This window comes from Eriocheir sinensis, unplaced genomic scaffold, assembly GCF_024679095.1.
Source record: "Eriocheir sinensis breed Jianghai 21 unplaced genomic scaffold, ASM2467909v1 Scaffold450, whole genome shotgun sequence".
NCBI classification, from domain to species: Eukaryota; Metazoa; Arthropoda; class Malacostraca; order Decapoda; family Varunidae; genus Eriocheir; species Eriocheir sinensis.
In genome coordinates, this window is record NW_026111777.1 from 142,501 (window position 1) to 160,311 (window position 17,811).

A 17,811-nucleotide genomic window follows, 5' to 3' on the forward strand; every position below is an offset into this window, starting at 1 on the left:
GCCTGTTCAGCCATAATCTCCGTCATCGAGGCCGCCTCCACCACCTCGCAAGACTACACTCGGGAGAAGCGGCAGCCCCGTTGCCCGTGAGGCCGACGAGCCTTCTTTTCCTCGCGGTAAATTATTTGATTGTATTACCGCTGAGCCATTGCACATTGCCTCTCCCTGGCACGCGTCTGAGGAAGGCCGATAAGGCGGGATGGAGGCGAGGTGCTGGAATCTAGAGAATTTCCAGGTTGCATCTTTGAGGTGGGGAGTTTCGAGTTCAGGGAAACATTGCAGTCGAGGATGACCATTCAGGTACCAAAAATAAGTGTCCCAGCGTGGCGTTTGAGGCTGAAGATCCTCGTGAGGGGATTTCTCAGAAGTGTTAACGGGACACCAGAAAGCTTGGTCTCGTGTGGCTACGAAGGTGCACCAACGTTAAGAAATGAGAAGAAAAAAAACATGGGTACTGTTGAGAGAAGTTACGAGGAAGTACTTCTTTGAAGGAAAAAAGACTGAAGGGATATGTATTTGCACACACACACACACACACACACACACACACACACACACACACACACACATCGACTGATTAATTGACCTGTATGTTGATGAAGCTGTTTCCCACATGAGATAGAATGAACACATCTGTACGACGTCAGAATTTGTTGCATCTCTTATGAGTCCCTAAAGTTCAAAGTAAACTTTTCAGTGATGTTTTCTCCCTTTATTTTATTATTGTCTACATAATTAGTAGATAACCAAATATGTTGAACGTGTTCATAAAACTAGGTTGAGTGCGGCAAGCCCTTTCTTCTTAACTATACAAACAGCGTTTGTTTGGGATTTCTTCATGTTTCGTTCTTATCATTCAATATGTTAAGCGTGCCATCAATGACTGTTTCCGATCTTGAAAATTCAATGGAATGATTTCAATCATACAAATAACTTTGGCGTGTTCATATTTTTTTTTCTAATTAAAAATGAACATCATCTCTCAATTACTAACGTGAAATATGTTAGTGTACTATTAAAGCTCTTCTTTACCGTAAAATAGATTCGCTATGACAAAAACACCTTTCCCGATCTAGGCATGTATTCAATATGTCTTTAACACCACTATCCTACTCTATAAACAAATACATTGTATCCTCTACCCAAAACATTTTTTATAGTTTTCCCTTTTTAAATACTAATACAACAATCTTTTTAGTCATATAACCTAACTCATTGCAGTTTCAAATGTATGATTCAGCACTGTGCTCCATTTACCGCCTCGGGATAGCGCAGTATTTATTTATTGAATTCAATTATATCTTTAATGCACTTCCGTAATTTAGGAATAAATTCACCATGTTCCTACTTCTCCCTGCTCCTAAAAGTATGTATGTAGAATTATTGTCCTTAACGCAGAGCAGGTGGTACGGCGAGTTACCATTAATTTGTCCTACTTCATATCTAAGGAGGAATATAGTGCCTTAATTCCGCACCGTACCTTTACAACACATTCGTTCCGCACTGGCACGCATATATATAGTTCTGTAATTTTTAATCTTATTTCGAGGCTTCAAAACAAAAGTTTTCAGGATTTTGTTTATGGAAAGTAGACCTACTATATGTTTTATATTTACTTTATATGTGTTTTAGTCTGATATACAAACTATACACTTAAACTTAATAAAGTTTATGATTGATGATCACATATATAACATCCTTTTTTCATTCATTCTCAAAAATCATTTAATACAGGTACATAGTGGACAAAAATTTATTAAGTTACATCGCACACAGTGATTAAGATGTTTTTACACATCATGTGTTGCAGCACATCTTTGTAACATCAATTTTGTCTGCTAATTGTAGCTCATTAATATATACCACAATTCATACAAGTCCCCTCCACACTGTCTTGGGTCATTGGAAGCCTGACTGCCACTTCAGCCAATTGTTACTGTTGAGCCTGAGGATGACATCCTCCAGGAACATCAAAGTTAATGTAACTGCATCCGTAATCTCATCGATAGACCCTTCCTTACCCGACCATAACTTGCCAGCCCTGCCCTCGTTCAACACCCTTACCACCGGGAGAGTGGAAAAAAATGTTTAAGCCATAGGCAGAAGTGGGTGAGGTCACATATCCTTTAATTTAAAGGATTTGAAGACAAGTTGGCCTAAGAAAAAAGAACGCACAGCGGCATGAGCGAAATTGTTGTAGATGACTGAAAGCCAAAAAACTTGACGCGATTCCCGAAATTGTGATATATTTTTTTGCTAAATGTTTCAATATTTCTGTTTTTCAATTTTCAAAGTCATTATTTTTCAAAGTACATACTCAAGTTTTCTTTTATTTCTCAGGGAAACATTTCCCGATAACTTAATTTAACGTAAATATAAATCTTTTGCGGTAGTCGTTTCGTGGATTCGATTAGTGAAAAATAATAGATTACGATTTTTTTTAAATAGTTATCGAAGTCATCGATTACAAACAATAGGTTACGCCCACCTCTTCGTCATTCTCGTCATGATGCAAAAAACATAAGGTCAGCCCACGCTCACTTTACCGTGCTGCCTGAGTGTCTCTATTCGTCGAGGCCAAGAGTTTGATGGTGTACTCAGGCGAACCTTTCACCCATCCACCACCCAGGGCCACCCGACACAGACATGGCCCTGCCTGACCTAAGCGACCTGCAGGGTGATGGAAGTTTTCCTCACTATGTTGATAATGGGCACTGATATAATATGTCACGACTTTGATGCGTATGATTTTACGAAAAGGATACAAAAAAAAATGTCCTTGAGAAAAATGTCTTATCCTAATATCTAACCGTACGTTTGCATTGCACTTTCGTACCCAAGTACCGTGCCGTACAATGCGTCTTGATCAACCCTTTATCATTTATGATAAATCACTTTCTCCACAGTGTTCTTTAGCTCTGACTTACATCCTTATTCACCGCTCTTGTAGAACAAAACTGTACTCTTTTATTTACCACATAAACTCTTCAAAATTAGCTTGGGTGCAATTTTCAGTTTTGATTCTCGTCTGTATGATCTGTTTACTAGTTTTCACACATCGCAACACTGTAAATTCAAATTCAAAAAAGTAAAGTTAGGTACTACGCTATAGCTGTGGTGCTAATATTCGTCGCATCGGATCTGAACCTGTTGTGGAAAGAATCCATTATCAGGGACACGGACCAGTGGAAGTCCGAGATTGCCACAGTTTGCCTTCCGCACGTTTTCCCAGGTACCTGGAATACTGAAAGGGAGGATGAACATCTGAGTGAGCTGCACGCCGACTGCCCGGACCGGGATTCGAATCCGGACCCGCGATTTCGTAGGCAGGCACGCTGACCACTGCTCCACGGAGGAAAAATCACACATTCTGATAATACTAGTCGATTCGCTCAAGTCTGAGGTGTGCAATATTGTGCTCAGGCAACTTGTTGTCACATCGCGTGTCTGAGTGTTACCTATGCCTACGCATAGAAAACACTCGTTAGTATCAATAATATGCAGGCAACAATAGCAAATACCATCAATCATAGTCAACATTGAGTTACAAAACTCTAAGTACTGTCGCAAAAAAGCCGTTTTGCCATTATAAAGCCTGCTAATTTTCACGGTGGCGGACAGCGCCAAGGCTGTTTAATATAATCAGCGATCCTGTAAATTACCGAAATAGCTGTTTGCGACAGTACTGATAATTTTTCAACTCAAAATCGACTATAATTGACGGTATTTGTTATAGTTGCCTCCATATTATTGATTATGACGACTATTTCCTGTCTATAGGCTATCATACAGTATCAATGAAACTGAACACGCCGTGAGACAGTTTGTTCCCAGGGCACAATAATGCACTCAGACTTGAGCGAATCGACTGTAGTTTAAAATGAGATTTAAGAGTAACCTCGTTAGTGGTTAGATTAACGGTTAAGACCCGACTGACATGATTTAGAAAAAAAAGTATTGTATTCAATCTTGATTTTCACACCATACCAAGGATGCTTGATCAAAAATATTTTATTGTATGATCCGTGGTAGAATAAAAAAAAAAAAAAAGATAATTTTGATTATCTAAGTTTGCTCTACATTCGATATTTTAGGATTATAAGCCTTTCAACATTTTATATATATTTTTGAAACTGAAAGCAGATTAGTACCAAAATTATTCCAAAACACATTTTTCTCTGAATAATCAAGATTGAAGTGAAATTTCAGAATTTTTGGTTTAACAATATGGTGACACGTGGAAACGAGTAAACAGGCCACTCAGATAAAGCGTAACAGAGTTGAAAATGGCAACCAAGCTAAATATATAAACGATTAACGGGGTAGAACAAGAAAATATAGGTTTCTTTTTAAAGATCAGTATAAACGTTAGACCTTCTTAGCTACGATCTTAGATCTCTTTCTTTCCTTTTAACACCTTAACAGCGACTTTATGTAGTCTTCCTCTCCCCGCGTTCCACAGGTCCTGGACGCCACGCCACGTCAGAGTCGCGGTCCCCGGCACTCACGGTCAACTGGCTTAGCATCCTGCGGCTCACGCGGGACTACCACAACGCCAGACTCACCTGCCTCGCCTCCAACAACATCACCAGTGCCTCCGTCACCGTCAAATTGAACCGTGAGTACCTGGTGTGTGTTGATGAGTAGCTGTGTGTGTGTGTGAGAGAGAGAGAGAGAGAGAGAGAGAGAGAGAGAGAGAGAGAGAGAGAGAGAGAGAGAGACGATAAGTATCCCGGGGGAGGTACATGAGGGTGGTATGGGAGTGATGGGCGCCGATCAGGATGAAAATATTGCAAAGAAAAATGAAGCACCAGCTGTATCATGTGTTAGCCAGAAGTATTTGTTACCAAGCTGGAAGGAGAGGTAAAGAAAAAGTGAGCGACATGCCTCTTACAGGAACAAACACCATTTTTTTTACCTGTCTCATTTCAATTATCTCACCCATTTGCCCACACGTGTCTTCCTCATCCAGCTCCACTGCCGCCACCATCCCTAATGCCCTTAATAAACAAATAGATGGAGCCAACACCAGGACAGATAATCATGTATCGACTAAAGGGAATAAAAATGTTGTCTGGGTTGATTGATTGAGTGTGTGTGTGTGTGTGTGTGTGTGTGTGTGTGTGTGTGTGTGTTGCAGGGCCGTGCCACCGCGTGGATGCACAATGGGTGTCCGGAACGCACTTCCAAGGCCCCAGAAGCTCCCCCCGAGGATCAAAGCCGCGCCGCACTCTGAAAAAGAGAATACCAACGTGGGCGCGCGCGCGCGCGTGTGTGTGTGTGTGTGTGTGTGTGTGTGTGTGTGTGTGTGTGTGTGTGTGTCTCTCTCTCTCTCTCTCACAATAATAATATTGATAATAATAATTTATAATAATAATGGAGCTCAGGCATTCCTGAAAGTTGTATAGGTGAGTGAATTCATAAATAGTATAAAAGGTATTCATAATACCAGTGTATAATATAATATGGCAATAATAATATAGTTAATTATTGTTATTGTTATTGACTATATTATGAGTAGTTCTACTAACACTAATTATTTCAACAATATTAATGATAATAATAATGGTTATCATTAGTAGCAATAATAATAATAATAATAATAATAATAATAATAATAATAATAATAATAATAATAATAATAATAATAATAATAATAATAATAAAAATAATAATAATATTAATAATGAAAATAATAACAAATAATAATAATAATAATAATAATAATAATAATAATAATAATAATAATAATAATGATAATAATAATAATAATAATAAAATAATAATAATAATAATAATAATAATAATAATAATAATAATAATAATAATGAAACTAACAATACAAATAATAATAATAAAAATAATAATAATAATAATAATAATAATAATAATAATAATAATAATAATAATAATAATAATAATAATACAAATAATGAAACCACGTATTCCAAAAGAAAATGTATCACCCACCATACTGGTACAAATTGTATTTAGGAAATGGCCGCCATCATGAAGGTTTTATGGGATTTTATCTGAATTGCCGAACCTCCGTACCCCCACCCACCACCAGCCCCGGGAAACAGGTAAGGAAACACTCTTGGTCGGGCCTCATAACACAGGCGTGTTTTTAATCACATATGGCCGCCCAAAGTCATTTAGTCAATCAATTTTAAAACTCTATTAGCCATCAATCATTAAGTTTGTATCAAAGTTTTATAAAAGTGTATCAGTTCGAGATATTAACACACTGAGTTTTCATTTGCACTTGGTGGCTATGTCAATTACCATTATAAGATAATTTGCTAAGTGACTATTAACACACAAACAGACAGATGGAAAAAATAAAAACTGAATATATTATTGCCCTAATTGCTAGCATGAGGCGAGCGAAAAAGAACAATGACATACATAATTGTAATTTGTGATTATTGTAAATAATAAAAATGACAAAAAATAGGAGCTACATTACTACTACTATTACTACTACTACTAATAATAATAATAATAATAATAATAATAATAATAATAATAATAATAATAATAATAAAAATAATAATAATTATAAAAATGATAATACATAATTTGAAATTTGTGATAATTGCAACAGTGATATTAAAATAAATAGGAGTAATATTACTACTACTACTGCTACTGCTACTACTACTACTACATTACAACTACTACTACAACCACCAGCACTACTACTACTACTATTACTCTTACTACTAAAAATAATAATAATGATACTACTACTACTACTACTACTACTATTATTACTACTACTACTACTATTACTACTACTCCTGCTACTACTACTACTACTACTACTACTACTACTACTACTAATAATAATAATAATAATAATAATAATGATATTGATAATAATAATGATCATTATGATAGTAATTATTATAATAGGAATAATAGTTATAATAATAATGATAATGATAAAATTTGTTATAATAATCCACATACAATATTTCTGAATAAAACATTCCATTTTCCATAATGAGAAACACACACACACACACACACACACACACACACACACACACACACACGAAATTATGTTCAACAAAATCACAGGCGAAATTCAGGAATAAATGTCTTGCATGACCGAGCTTCTGGGACATCCTCCTTACCTTCCCCCCCTCAACAGTCTGGCACATCCAACCAGTGAACAATTCGCCACCTCGCCCATTTTCCGTCTGATGCCCGCTCGCCTGCACACACACACACACACACCCTTACCGTTACCGTTGATGAGGTACCAGCGCAGCGCTCCGCAGGGACCGTCAACAATTATGATGTTAGCCTCAATAATAATCCTCGATATGCACTTATTCACAATGTCGTAGTGAGTGAGTGAGTCTTAATTGCTTTCATGGATAGCCTACTGATGTCATTTTAATAAGCGTGGCATCAATATATATATATATATATATATATATAGATATATATATATATATATATATATATATATATATATATATATATATATATATATATATATATATATATATATATATATATATATATATATATTTTATTTCATACCAATCACAATATCTTTCTTTTTTACAGTATCACAAATATCCATTATTTCATTTTCCATTTATCTGATATTTTCTTTATAGTATCACAATCTAATGTCCGACGATTATTTCCAACTCATTGAACATTTAACACTCAATTTATCTTCGAATCCCAATCACCAATTAATAGCCATGATCAGTTATGTTACGAATTCTCTCAATTTCATTCTGAAGGACTACACAACACTGGTCATTCGCTGAGTGGTTGATTTCTGGTTTCTTGTACCTCATACAATTTATGCATTTCTTCTTAGCCATGGAGCACTCCTTTGATTTATGATCCCCAGCCAATTTGAAACATTATGGGGCTTCTCCATTGTTCTTGGTAGTACAGTTGGCCTCAAGATGGCCGTATCTTTGACAATGATAACATATGATTGCATGGTATATATCTGTCACAGTATACATTCCACGTTCTAGTTCTATCTTGTCATGATGCCTGTGGATCAGCTTTCTAACTGTTGGGTCACATTTCAAAATATAGTGCATTGTGCTACCAGCAGCAGGCTTATTGAAAATCTTCTTAATTTTCCCCTCAACTCCTGGAATCGAGTGTAGGAACTCACTCCTGTTTAACAATGTCTCAATTATCTTATCCTCGGTCTCCTTATGCACATTGCAGTGCATGATCTTTGGCCTTAATTTTCCCACACTTCTTGTGATAACTTGCTCTACATTTTCTAATTTATGAGCTGCTTTATTCCTTATATTCTCATCATCAAAGTTCATAACTATGTTACCTCCATTCGTAAATCTTGAATCAGTAATCTGAATGCCTTGTAATGCCTGGGAAACATCATTTTTCATCTCGGTAGCCTTTTTATCTTGATCAGAGTCATTCACAACAAGAAGGTGCTTCTTCCTCCTCCGTTTTGCCACATCAGCCCAGCTGGTGCCAGCCGACTCTGTCTTGTCAGCGCAAAGCACATTCGCCACCTAGCTCTACTTCTTTTTCACAGTTTCAACTTCATCTTTCACAATTCATATTTCTTTAGATAAGTATTGCTTAAATTTATCCAATTTTTCAACATTGTTGGTTGCTAAAGATGCCTTGTGTAAGCATGGCGAACACACCCAGTTTATTTTGGGTATATTATCCTGCTTAACCGCTGTCAGATGATCACACTTCACATAACACCACTTAGGGCACAAACAGCAGGTAATCCACTTGTCGCCTGAATAGTCTTCACAGAGGCAACACACGACTCTCAGAGTCCTGCTCCTGCTGCTCGGAGAGGACGGCCGCCTCAAGGAAACGACCGGAATGTTAGTTCTAATGGCCCAGCGGGATGTCGTGTGTGTGTTAACTCGCCAACTTTGGCCTTGCCCTCCCTGGCCGGTTCGAAAGTTTCCTCCGGCCTAACCGTTGGAGGTGAAAATTCCACTTAATATGTTTGGGCGCCGCGTTTTCTTCAGCGTGAGAAAATAAACTCTGCGCATGCTCGAGGTCTGCACAGAGAGAGAGGGAATGTTGATGTGGACGGGTCGGAAAATGTGTGTGTTTGAAAGAAGGTGTGATGAGGGCCTGATAAAAAGGAAGAAAATAAGTGTGCAGTGTTCAAAGGCAAGTCGGGGCCACACTCCATAGCTGCGCGTGGCTGCGGTGCTCATTTCCGTCGCATTGGCCCTTCGAGCCTCTGGGTAAGATCCCATTTTTCCTGGGAAACACGGCTAGTTTAACGTCCGGGTTCCCACAGTTTATCTCTCCCAGTTTTTCCCAGGCACCCATTTATCGACTAATCAGCAAGGTAGAATGGACAGCTGCTGTGTGAGCTGCACGTCGACTGCCCGGGCCAAAATTCGGACACGGACCCGCGGATTCGTAGCTACATACGCTAATCATTGCACCACGGAGGGGCTACAATGTGCATAGAAGGAAGAAAATGTTGGTCTGAGTGGAGGTGTGTGTGAGAGGGAGGGTTAGATAAGGAAAACAAAAGTGTGTGTGTGTGTGTGTGTGTGTGTGTGTGTGTGTGTGTGTGTGTGTGTGTGTGTGTGTGTTACGGAGGATTAGCAAAGAAGAATGGAAAGAAGGTGTGTGTGTCTGTCATTTCCTATTTGCTTCCTTTCCCTAATTTTCCAGCTTATATTTTCATTTGTCCTTCTGATCCTTCTTCTCTACACTCTTCCTCTACACTTCCTTTTGGCTTGTCTCCGTAATATTCCTTTTCTCCGCTGTTTAATTTTTCTGCGTAGGCTTTTCCCTTGAGAAGGTAAACTGTGGTGACAGGAATGTCGTACTTGCCCTGTGTCCCGGGGGTAATGGGTTCTCACGTGCCACAAGCTGAAGGGCCAGTGAGACCGAAATAAGCACCGAGGCCACTCTTAGCTATAGCGTATGCCCCCAACTTTACCTTACCTTTTCCTTCTCCCCCTCTCGATTCTTCTACTCTTTTTTTTTGTTTATAACAAAGGAGACAGCTCAAGGGCACACAAAATAAGGAAACAATAATAATAAAAAAAAGCTCGCTACTCGCTGCTCCTAAAAAGAATCCACAGAGGTGGCCGAAAGAGGGGTCAATTCCGGGAGGAGAGGTGTCCTGATACCCTCTTGAAAGAGTTCAAGTCGTAGGCAGGAGGAAATACAGATGAAGGAAGATTGTTCTGGAGTTTACCAGCGTGAGGGATGAAAGAGTGAAGATGCTGGTTAACTTGTGCGTAAGGGATTTGGACAGTAAAGGGATGAGCTTGAGTAGAAAGTCGTGTGCAGCGTGGCCGCGGGAGGGGGGGAAGTATGCAGTTAGCAAGTTCAGAAGAGCAGTCAGCGTGAAAATAACGATAGAAGATAGAAAGAGAGGTAACATGGCGGCGGAATTTAAGAGGTAGAAGACTATCAGTAAAAGGAGAAGAGCTGATGAGACGAAAACTTGCTCATCCCTTCTGCCCACACCCTACACCTCCCCTACACCTCCTCACAACACTGTGGTGCACATACAACTCCTTCCTAACTGTATTAAGCTCCTTCTTAACTTTACTACACATAATTTACATATTATTTCCCAAGAAGTTACTAGGAGGTCCTTGTTTTCAGGCTGATTTTCTTTCATTGTTTCGGTCCGTAAATTCCCGCCGCGGCGTATACCCAGCCGCGCGGAGGGCGAAATTCACTGGAGACCCTTTGTTTTTTCCTCCCCTACCCGGCCGCGTGCATCCCCTAGAGGGGAGTCTAACGAGAACACCTGCCCGAGTCAGACAGGAGGGAGTTAATCGTTCCCACCTGACCTACTGCCACTCATTCTCTCTGAAGTTAAAAGGTAACAAAACATAACAAAATATAACAATAAAAGATATGGCTTCATCACTACGCAAATGCCCCGGGTGCAAAGGACGCTTCGCCCCACAATATTTTGATAAGGGGGCGGAGTCATGTAGACACTGTCAAATGGAAAAGAGGATCTCAGATTTAGAGAGGGGTTTATCCGAGTGCCTTACAGCCTTGAACCAACGTCCCCCTCTACCCGCTCTCACCCCCGCTGCTTCTTCCTCTTCTTCATCTTCTTCTTCTTCTTCTTCTTCTTCTTCTTCTTCCTCTTTCTCTTCCTCTTCTTCTTCTTTGCCTTCCTCTTCTTCTTCTCTTACTCCGACTGCCTCCACCCCTTCTTCATCTCCCTCTTCCCTCTCTTCCACCCTCCCAGGGGTCCGGACGAGAGCCATGGCCCGCAAGGTCAGGTCTTCTTCTTCTTCTTCTTCTTCTTCTTCTTCTTCTTGTGTTACCGCTTCCACTGCGTGCCCATCCATCTCCTTCTCGTCCCCCCCGTCCTCCTTCTCCTCCTCCTCCTCCCCCTCCTCATCGTCCCCCTCCCCCTCCCCCTCCTCCTCCTCCTCCTCCTCTCCTCCTCCTCTGCTTCTTCTTCTCCTTCTTCTTCTTCTTCTTCTTCTTCTTCTTCTTCTTCTTCTCCTTCTGCTTCCACCTCCGCTGCCTGCTCATCCATCTTCTCGTCCCCCTCGTCCTCCTCCTCCACTCCCTCCTCCTCCTCCTCTGCTTCTTCTTCTACGCCTTCTTCGTCTTCTGTTTCCTCTCATTCTTCCTCCTCCGCCGCCTCCTCCTCCTCCGCCACCTCCTCCTCCCTTCCCTCCTCCTCCTCCTCCTCCTCATCATCATCATCATCATCATTATCATCTCCTTCTTCTTTTCCTGCTTCTTCTCCTTCTTCTTCTTCCTTCTCTTCACCTCCTGCTTCCTCCTCCTCCTCCTCCTCCTCCTCCTCCCCCCCCCCTAGCTTGCAGGCGTAGACGGAAGACCATCCTCCCAGCCGTCTCCTGTGAAGACGGATCACACTTCAACGGATCAAGGCTCAACACCAAGGTTAACATAAAACTGGTGGGTGACAGCATTGTTAGAGAACAACTGACTGAGTTCTGTGGACGAAGTATCAAGAACAGAAGACGCTACTGTATTCCTGGTGCAAAACTACAAGATATAGAAGAAGCGGTAGACCTCGTCTCAGACCGCACGGAACAGGACACACTTTGTTTTGCACGCTGGCACGAACAACGTTCAAACAAAGCCCACGGAGGAAATTATAGCTTACTACCGACGAGTAATCCGCCGGTTCAAGGAAAAGTCACGCCACATCATTGTCTCCGGGATTCTTCCGAGAATCAACGCCTTCACAGGCTTCCACAGAAAGGCGTCGAACATCAACAACAGATTGAAGCACCTCTGCCAGGACGAGGAAGTTTCGTTCACAAGTCAGTGGGATCATTTCTATGATATCCCCGACCTTTTCCGTCCTGACGGTCTTCACCTCAATGCGATTGGATCAGCACGGCTTGGTAGGTTGCTGAACGAGGAGGTACTTTTGTATTAAAAAAACTCCGAGCGCGGGAGGGGCACCAAAGTATCGTAAACAACCAACAAGTAGGGACCGCTCATTACACACCAAGGCCCCCAACAGAAAACACAAGCAGACACCAGACTACTGTGCCTCGAAGCGTTGAAGTCAAGAAGGACATTTCTGTCCTATACACCAACGCGCGGATCTTAATACCCAAACGGGATGAGTTACTTGCCTATGTTGACGTAGAAAGTCCGGACGTGATTGCCATCACCGAAACGTGGGCCACCTCTGACCACCTAATGACCGAATTCTCAATTCCGGGATACGAGAGCTTCTACAAAAACAGACTTCACAAGAAAGGAGGTGGTGTTATCTGTTACGTCAAGAACAAATACCCTGCCGTGGAAGTAACCAAAGGAGACTCAGAGAAATATGACACTGTATATGTTGAACGAGAGATTAGCAAGCACAACAAAATAACGATTGGTACCGTTTACAGACCTCCAAAGCAACATGCAGTGGACGACGAAGCGCTGTACGAGGAAATTCACACCATAACACAAAACAAACAGTCGGTCATTATCGGGGACTTTAACTGTTCCAACATTGACTGGACCACGATGATTGGAGATCGGGAGGGTAACAGATTGCTCGAAATGTTAGAGGACATTTTTCTTACTCAGATTGTTACCCAACCGACAAGGGAAAATAACGTATTAGACCTAGTACTCGTGAGTGATTCAGATCTCACACGTGAATGTCAAGTCGGCGAAAAACTGGATGGTTGCGACCATCACCTAATTCGCCTAAAGATCAGAACAGACCATGAACTCACCGAAAACACGTCCAAGATTCCAGACTACAATAAAGCCAATTTTAACTTCGCTCGTGAGCTGCTAACCCAGACAACTTGGGAACCCATGAACCTCACTCCGGTGGACGGCGCGTGGAACGGCTTTAAGAACAAACTCCTGGAGGTAGAGAGAACGACTGTTCCCATGAAGACAAGGAGAACAAATAATGCCACAAGCACACCATGGATGACTACCCAAGTTCGACGGGCGAAGAAGAGAAAATACAACTTGCTAAAGGAAAACAGCACTGATGAGGCACGCGAACAGTACCATCAAAGCCTCAGAGCTTGCAGAACACTCATTCGCCAGCGTAAACGCGACTATGAAAAGCAAATTGCACGCGAAGCCAAGTCCAACCCGAAAAAGTTCTTCACGTATATAAAAACTAAAAAGAAGACAAAAAGCAATATCGGTCCCCTAAAAGATGAAAGTGACGTACTAACACAGGACAGTACACAAATGGTCGAAATCCTAAACAGGAACTTCGCCTGTGTTCACGGTCGAGAATACCCAGTCCGTACCCGAGAGCCCTTCTCCACCGATGGGAATCACTCCCCTAGAAACGCGTGTTACGTAAACGCCCGCCGCATTCGAAATTAATTCATAGACATGGAAGAACATGCTGCAACGGAAAATTTCCACATTATCGCCGTCGCGTAGTCTTGGTTGAATAAAAATAACAGAGATTTTATTGCGGAATTTAACTTACCCGGCTATTCAATTTTTCTTTGCGACAGAGAAAACAGAGTTGGTGGTGGCGTAATCTAATATATTCGTGTTGGTTTAAATCCACGTGTTATCAATGTAAAAAGAATAAATAGTATAGACACCATTTTCGTAGAAATTAAAAACCGTTCAAGTAAATTAGTTATTGGCATTGTTTATAGACCTCCAAACCAAGCAATGAAAATAGACATAAAACTGTTCGAACAAATTTCTAACATAAGCAATCAATTTGAAACCGTAATTATGGGAGACTTTAACTTACCAGTAAAGAGTGGGGGAGACACGTTAAATATACACTCAGGTTACGATCTGTACAGTAACTTATTAGAAAGTGCGCTTTATCAGCATGTGCATAAACCAACTCGCGAAGATAACATCCTCGAGCTAGTTCTCACAACTAAAGAAAGCCTAGTTAATGATCTCAATGTTGGTACAGAATTCAGCGACAGTGATCATCGAATGATTTCGTTTGAAATAAAAATAAAAGAGGACATGAAAACGAGTGAAGAAAGAATACCTCATTACCGACGTGCGGATTTTGACAAACTAAGAAATGTACTAACGAATGCAGACTGGAGCAAAATTTCTGCAGCCTCAGATATAAATAAAGCTTGGGAAACATTCACAGAAACTTTAAGTAGAGCCGTGAATTTATGCGTAATATTCCCTAAAAGACGACCAACAGCCAACTGGAAGCCTAAGTGGTGGAACAATCAACTCAAACGCCAAATTGAGAATAAAAATCTAGCGCGTCGCAAATACTTGATTACAAATAATGAAACAGATAACATTGAATTCCAAAGATAACGCCGATAAACAAAAAGAATCATACGTCTCAATAAAAGAAACCTAGAGTTTCATATTGCAAGCGCCAGCAAAACAAATCCTAAAGAATTTGTTTGCCTACGTAAGAAATAAAAAAGTTCCCACCCCCAGTATTGGCCCAATAGCAACTGTAAATGGCAAATCCACGAATGATGATCAAGAAATCGCTAACACCTTGAATTAATTTTTTGCCTCCGGTTTACAGAAGAAATCTTATCCGAAAGGCAACTGGAAGCCCCTAGATATATTGATGACACATCCTTGAGTAGTATTAGCGACATTGTAGAAAGTGATATAGTACAAATTATCGATAATATTAGAGTAAGCAAAACGCCCGGCCCAGATAAAATATCCCCGCATATTCTGAACGAGGCAAAACGTCAGATCAACAAGCCCCTCTTGAGCATATTCTCAAAATCACTAAACATAGGAAATGTACCACTAGAATGGAAACTCACTAACGTAACTCCCATCTTTAAAAAAGGCGACAAGTCCCAACCAGGTAATTATCGACCGATCAGTCTAACGTCAATCGTGTGCAAAATTTTGGAGACGATCATTCGTGGAAAAATGGTAAAGTTTTTTTTTAAGATAACAGACTAATTATGGATTCGGAACATGGTTTTCGAAACAAACGTTCCTGTTTGACTAACCTTCTCGATTTCTTCAACTACATCCTAAATGTATACGATGAAAGTCAATCAGTAGACACTGTATATTTGGACTTTCGGATTTGACAAAGTCCCTCACAACCGCCTCCTTAGTAAATTACAAGCTCACGGTATAATTGGTAATATTCATAAGTGGCTCAAAGACTGGCTTACCGACCGTAAACAGAGAGTTGTTACGAATGGTATATCATCTGACTGGCGAGATGTCAAAAGCGGTGTTCCACAGGGGTCGGTGTTGGGACCTATTCTGTTTTTAGTGTATGTTAATGATATTGACGAGGGGCTATCGTGTAAAATATCGAAAATTGCAGACGACACAAAAATAGCCAGCAGAGTCACTACGACAACGGATAAAGAACACTTCCAAGCTGATCTCGAACACTTAAGCAGTTGGGCACGAACATGGCAAATGAATTTCAGTATTGAAAAGTGCAAGGTTATGCATATCGGAATCAACAACGATCGTATTCATTATCAAATTAACGGAGTGCAACTCTCTGAAGCCAACAAAGAAAAAGAGCTTGGAGTAATAATTTCTAACGATCTTAAACCGAGTCAACATTACACAAAAGTAGTAAAAACTGCCAACAAACTGATCGGCTTTGTTGGTCGTACATTTGAACACATATCAAAAAAAGTAATATTGACACTGTACAATTCGTTAGTTCGCCCACATCTTGACTATTGCGTTCAGTTTTGGTCTCCCTATTACAGAAAAGATATAGATAAACTCGAGAGGGTGAAGCGTCGAGCAACTAAAATGATCCCTAGACTGCGAAACAAACCGTACGGAGACAAGCTTAAAGAACTGAACTTATTCAGCTTATCAAAGCGCAAGCTAAGAGGTGACCTTATAGAAGTGTTTAAAATTTTCAAGGGATTCGATAACGTTAATGTTCATGATTATTTTAGTCTCTCAATCAAGTGTAACAAGAAACAATGGATACAAAATAACGAGGAAGCGTTTCAACTCAAATGAATAAAAACACTTCTTCTTAACCGTGTCATCAATGTATGCATGGAATGGTTTGCCTCAAAACGGCGTCGAAAGCGAAACTATTAGCACGTTCAAAAACCGACTTGACAAATATTTAGAAGGTAACCCGAACATCCGCTATTTTGCTCCGGTCTAACAGAAAGTAGTGTTAGCTTAGTTGTCGTGTATGATCTTCCTTCTGTCCATGTAAAATTCCATTGTAGTTTTTCTATACTACATGGTATTCTTCCTTTTCGTGCCAGCCTTGGCTGGAGGGAGTGGTGGGAGGGGAGGCGCCTTCACCTTTGCTGTCCTGTGTCTCTGACTCGTAGATTAGAGTAGATGGTAGCAACAACAAACAGCCTAGTTAGGGTCAATAGGTCTGTTGCTGTTTGCTTTTCCTTTGTACTCCTCCTCGTTGATTTCAGCCTTCTTTTTCTTTCACATTTTTCTGACTCAAGCATTCCTCCTCCCCGTACCTCCGCCCATCTTGTGTTGTTACATAAAAGGAATTAGAAAAATCATGAGTATATCGGTCCCTTAAACCCCGCCACTCTTCCTTCGTTTTCTCTATGGTCCACACGGCGAATTTTCTTTTCTCGTGTAACTCACTGAACTTTACCGCGTCGCCGACACGCTCACTTTGTGTGTTTCTCGCCAAAACGTGCGTAGTTGTGAGCAAAGACACGCGATGTGCAGGACGGAACGATGTTACTGCTGGCACAGAAGTAGGTGAAGGCAGGGAGTCTGGGGTGGAGACGTGCTGATGTTTGTGCAAGGGAATGAGAGGTTGATGATTATGATGATGTGGGTGGTTTGTCAAGCAGTGGTGTGGGGGTCAAGGGAGGTAATTTTGTGTGAGGTTAATGTTTGGGAAAGATTTATCGGAGAAAGTTTGAGATAGCGAAGTGTCGTGTGAGTTTATGGGTAATGCTCAGGCCGTGCATGAAGACATAAGGATAACTACTCAATGGAAGTTATGTCTTCACTTCAGAAGACCTTAGCAATGGTAGTATGTGAGCCCAGAGAGTGCATATCAGGTCACAACAAGTGCTTCTTCGGGCCATCCCTCCCCACCCAGCCTCCAGGCCGGGACACGCAGGCTGCAATCTGGACTCTGAAGGCACGGGGGTAAGGATGACCCGACCGACCTCTGCTCCGACAACGATATGACAGTATGATGGCCAAAGAAACCCAGGTCCTCCTTGAATCACAGGAAACGAACGACCTGTCACGCAGTTTTCGTCCGTCACAATTTCAGTTTTCCGAGGAAAGGACTAAAAATAACACAGGTCCTCCTTTACCTCCGTGACGCGAAGTGAAGGCCGCGTGTTTGATCTCCTTTTCAGCGGAGCGACGGGGATTATAAAAAAAAGGTGAATT

General features: G+C 40.9%; 1 protein-coding gene across 1 annotated transcript in view; it reads left to right on the top strand.

Moving 5' to 3' along the window:
- LOC126992366 (nephrin-like) overlaps window positions 1–17,811 on the top strand; it is a 266,294-nt gene that overhangs the window by 64,985 nt on the left and 183,498 nt on the right. The window contains exon 5 of the mRNA XM_050851078.1: window positions 4,487–4,618. Within this exon, the coding sequence (XP_050707035.1) occupies window positions 4,487–4,618 (132 nt within the window). The remainder of the gene's footprint in view (window positions 1–4,486; window positions 4,619–17,811) is intronic.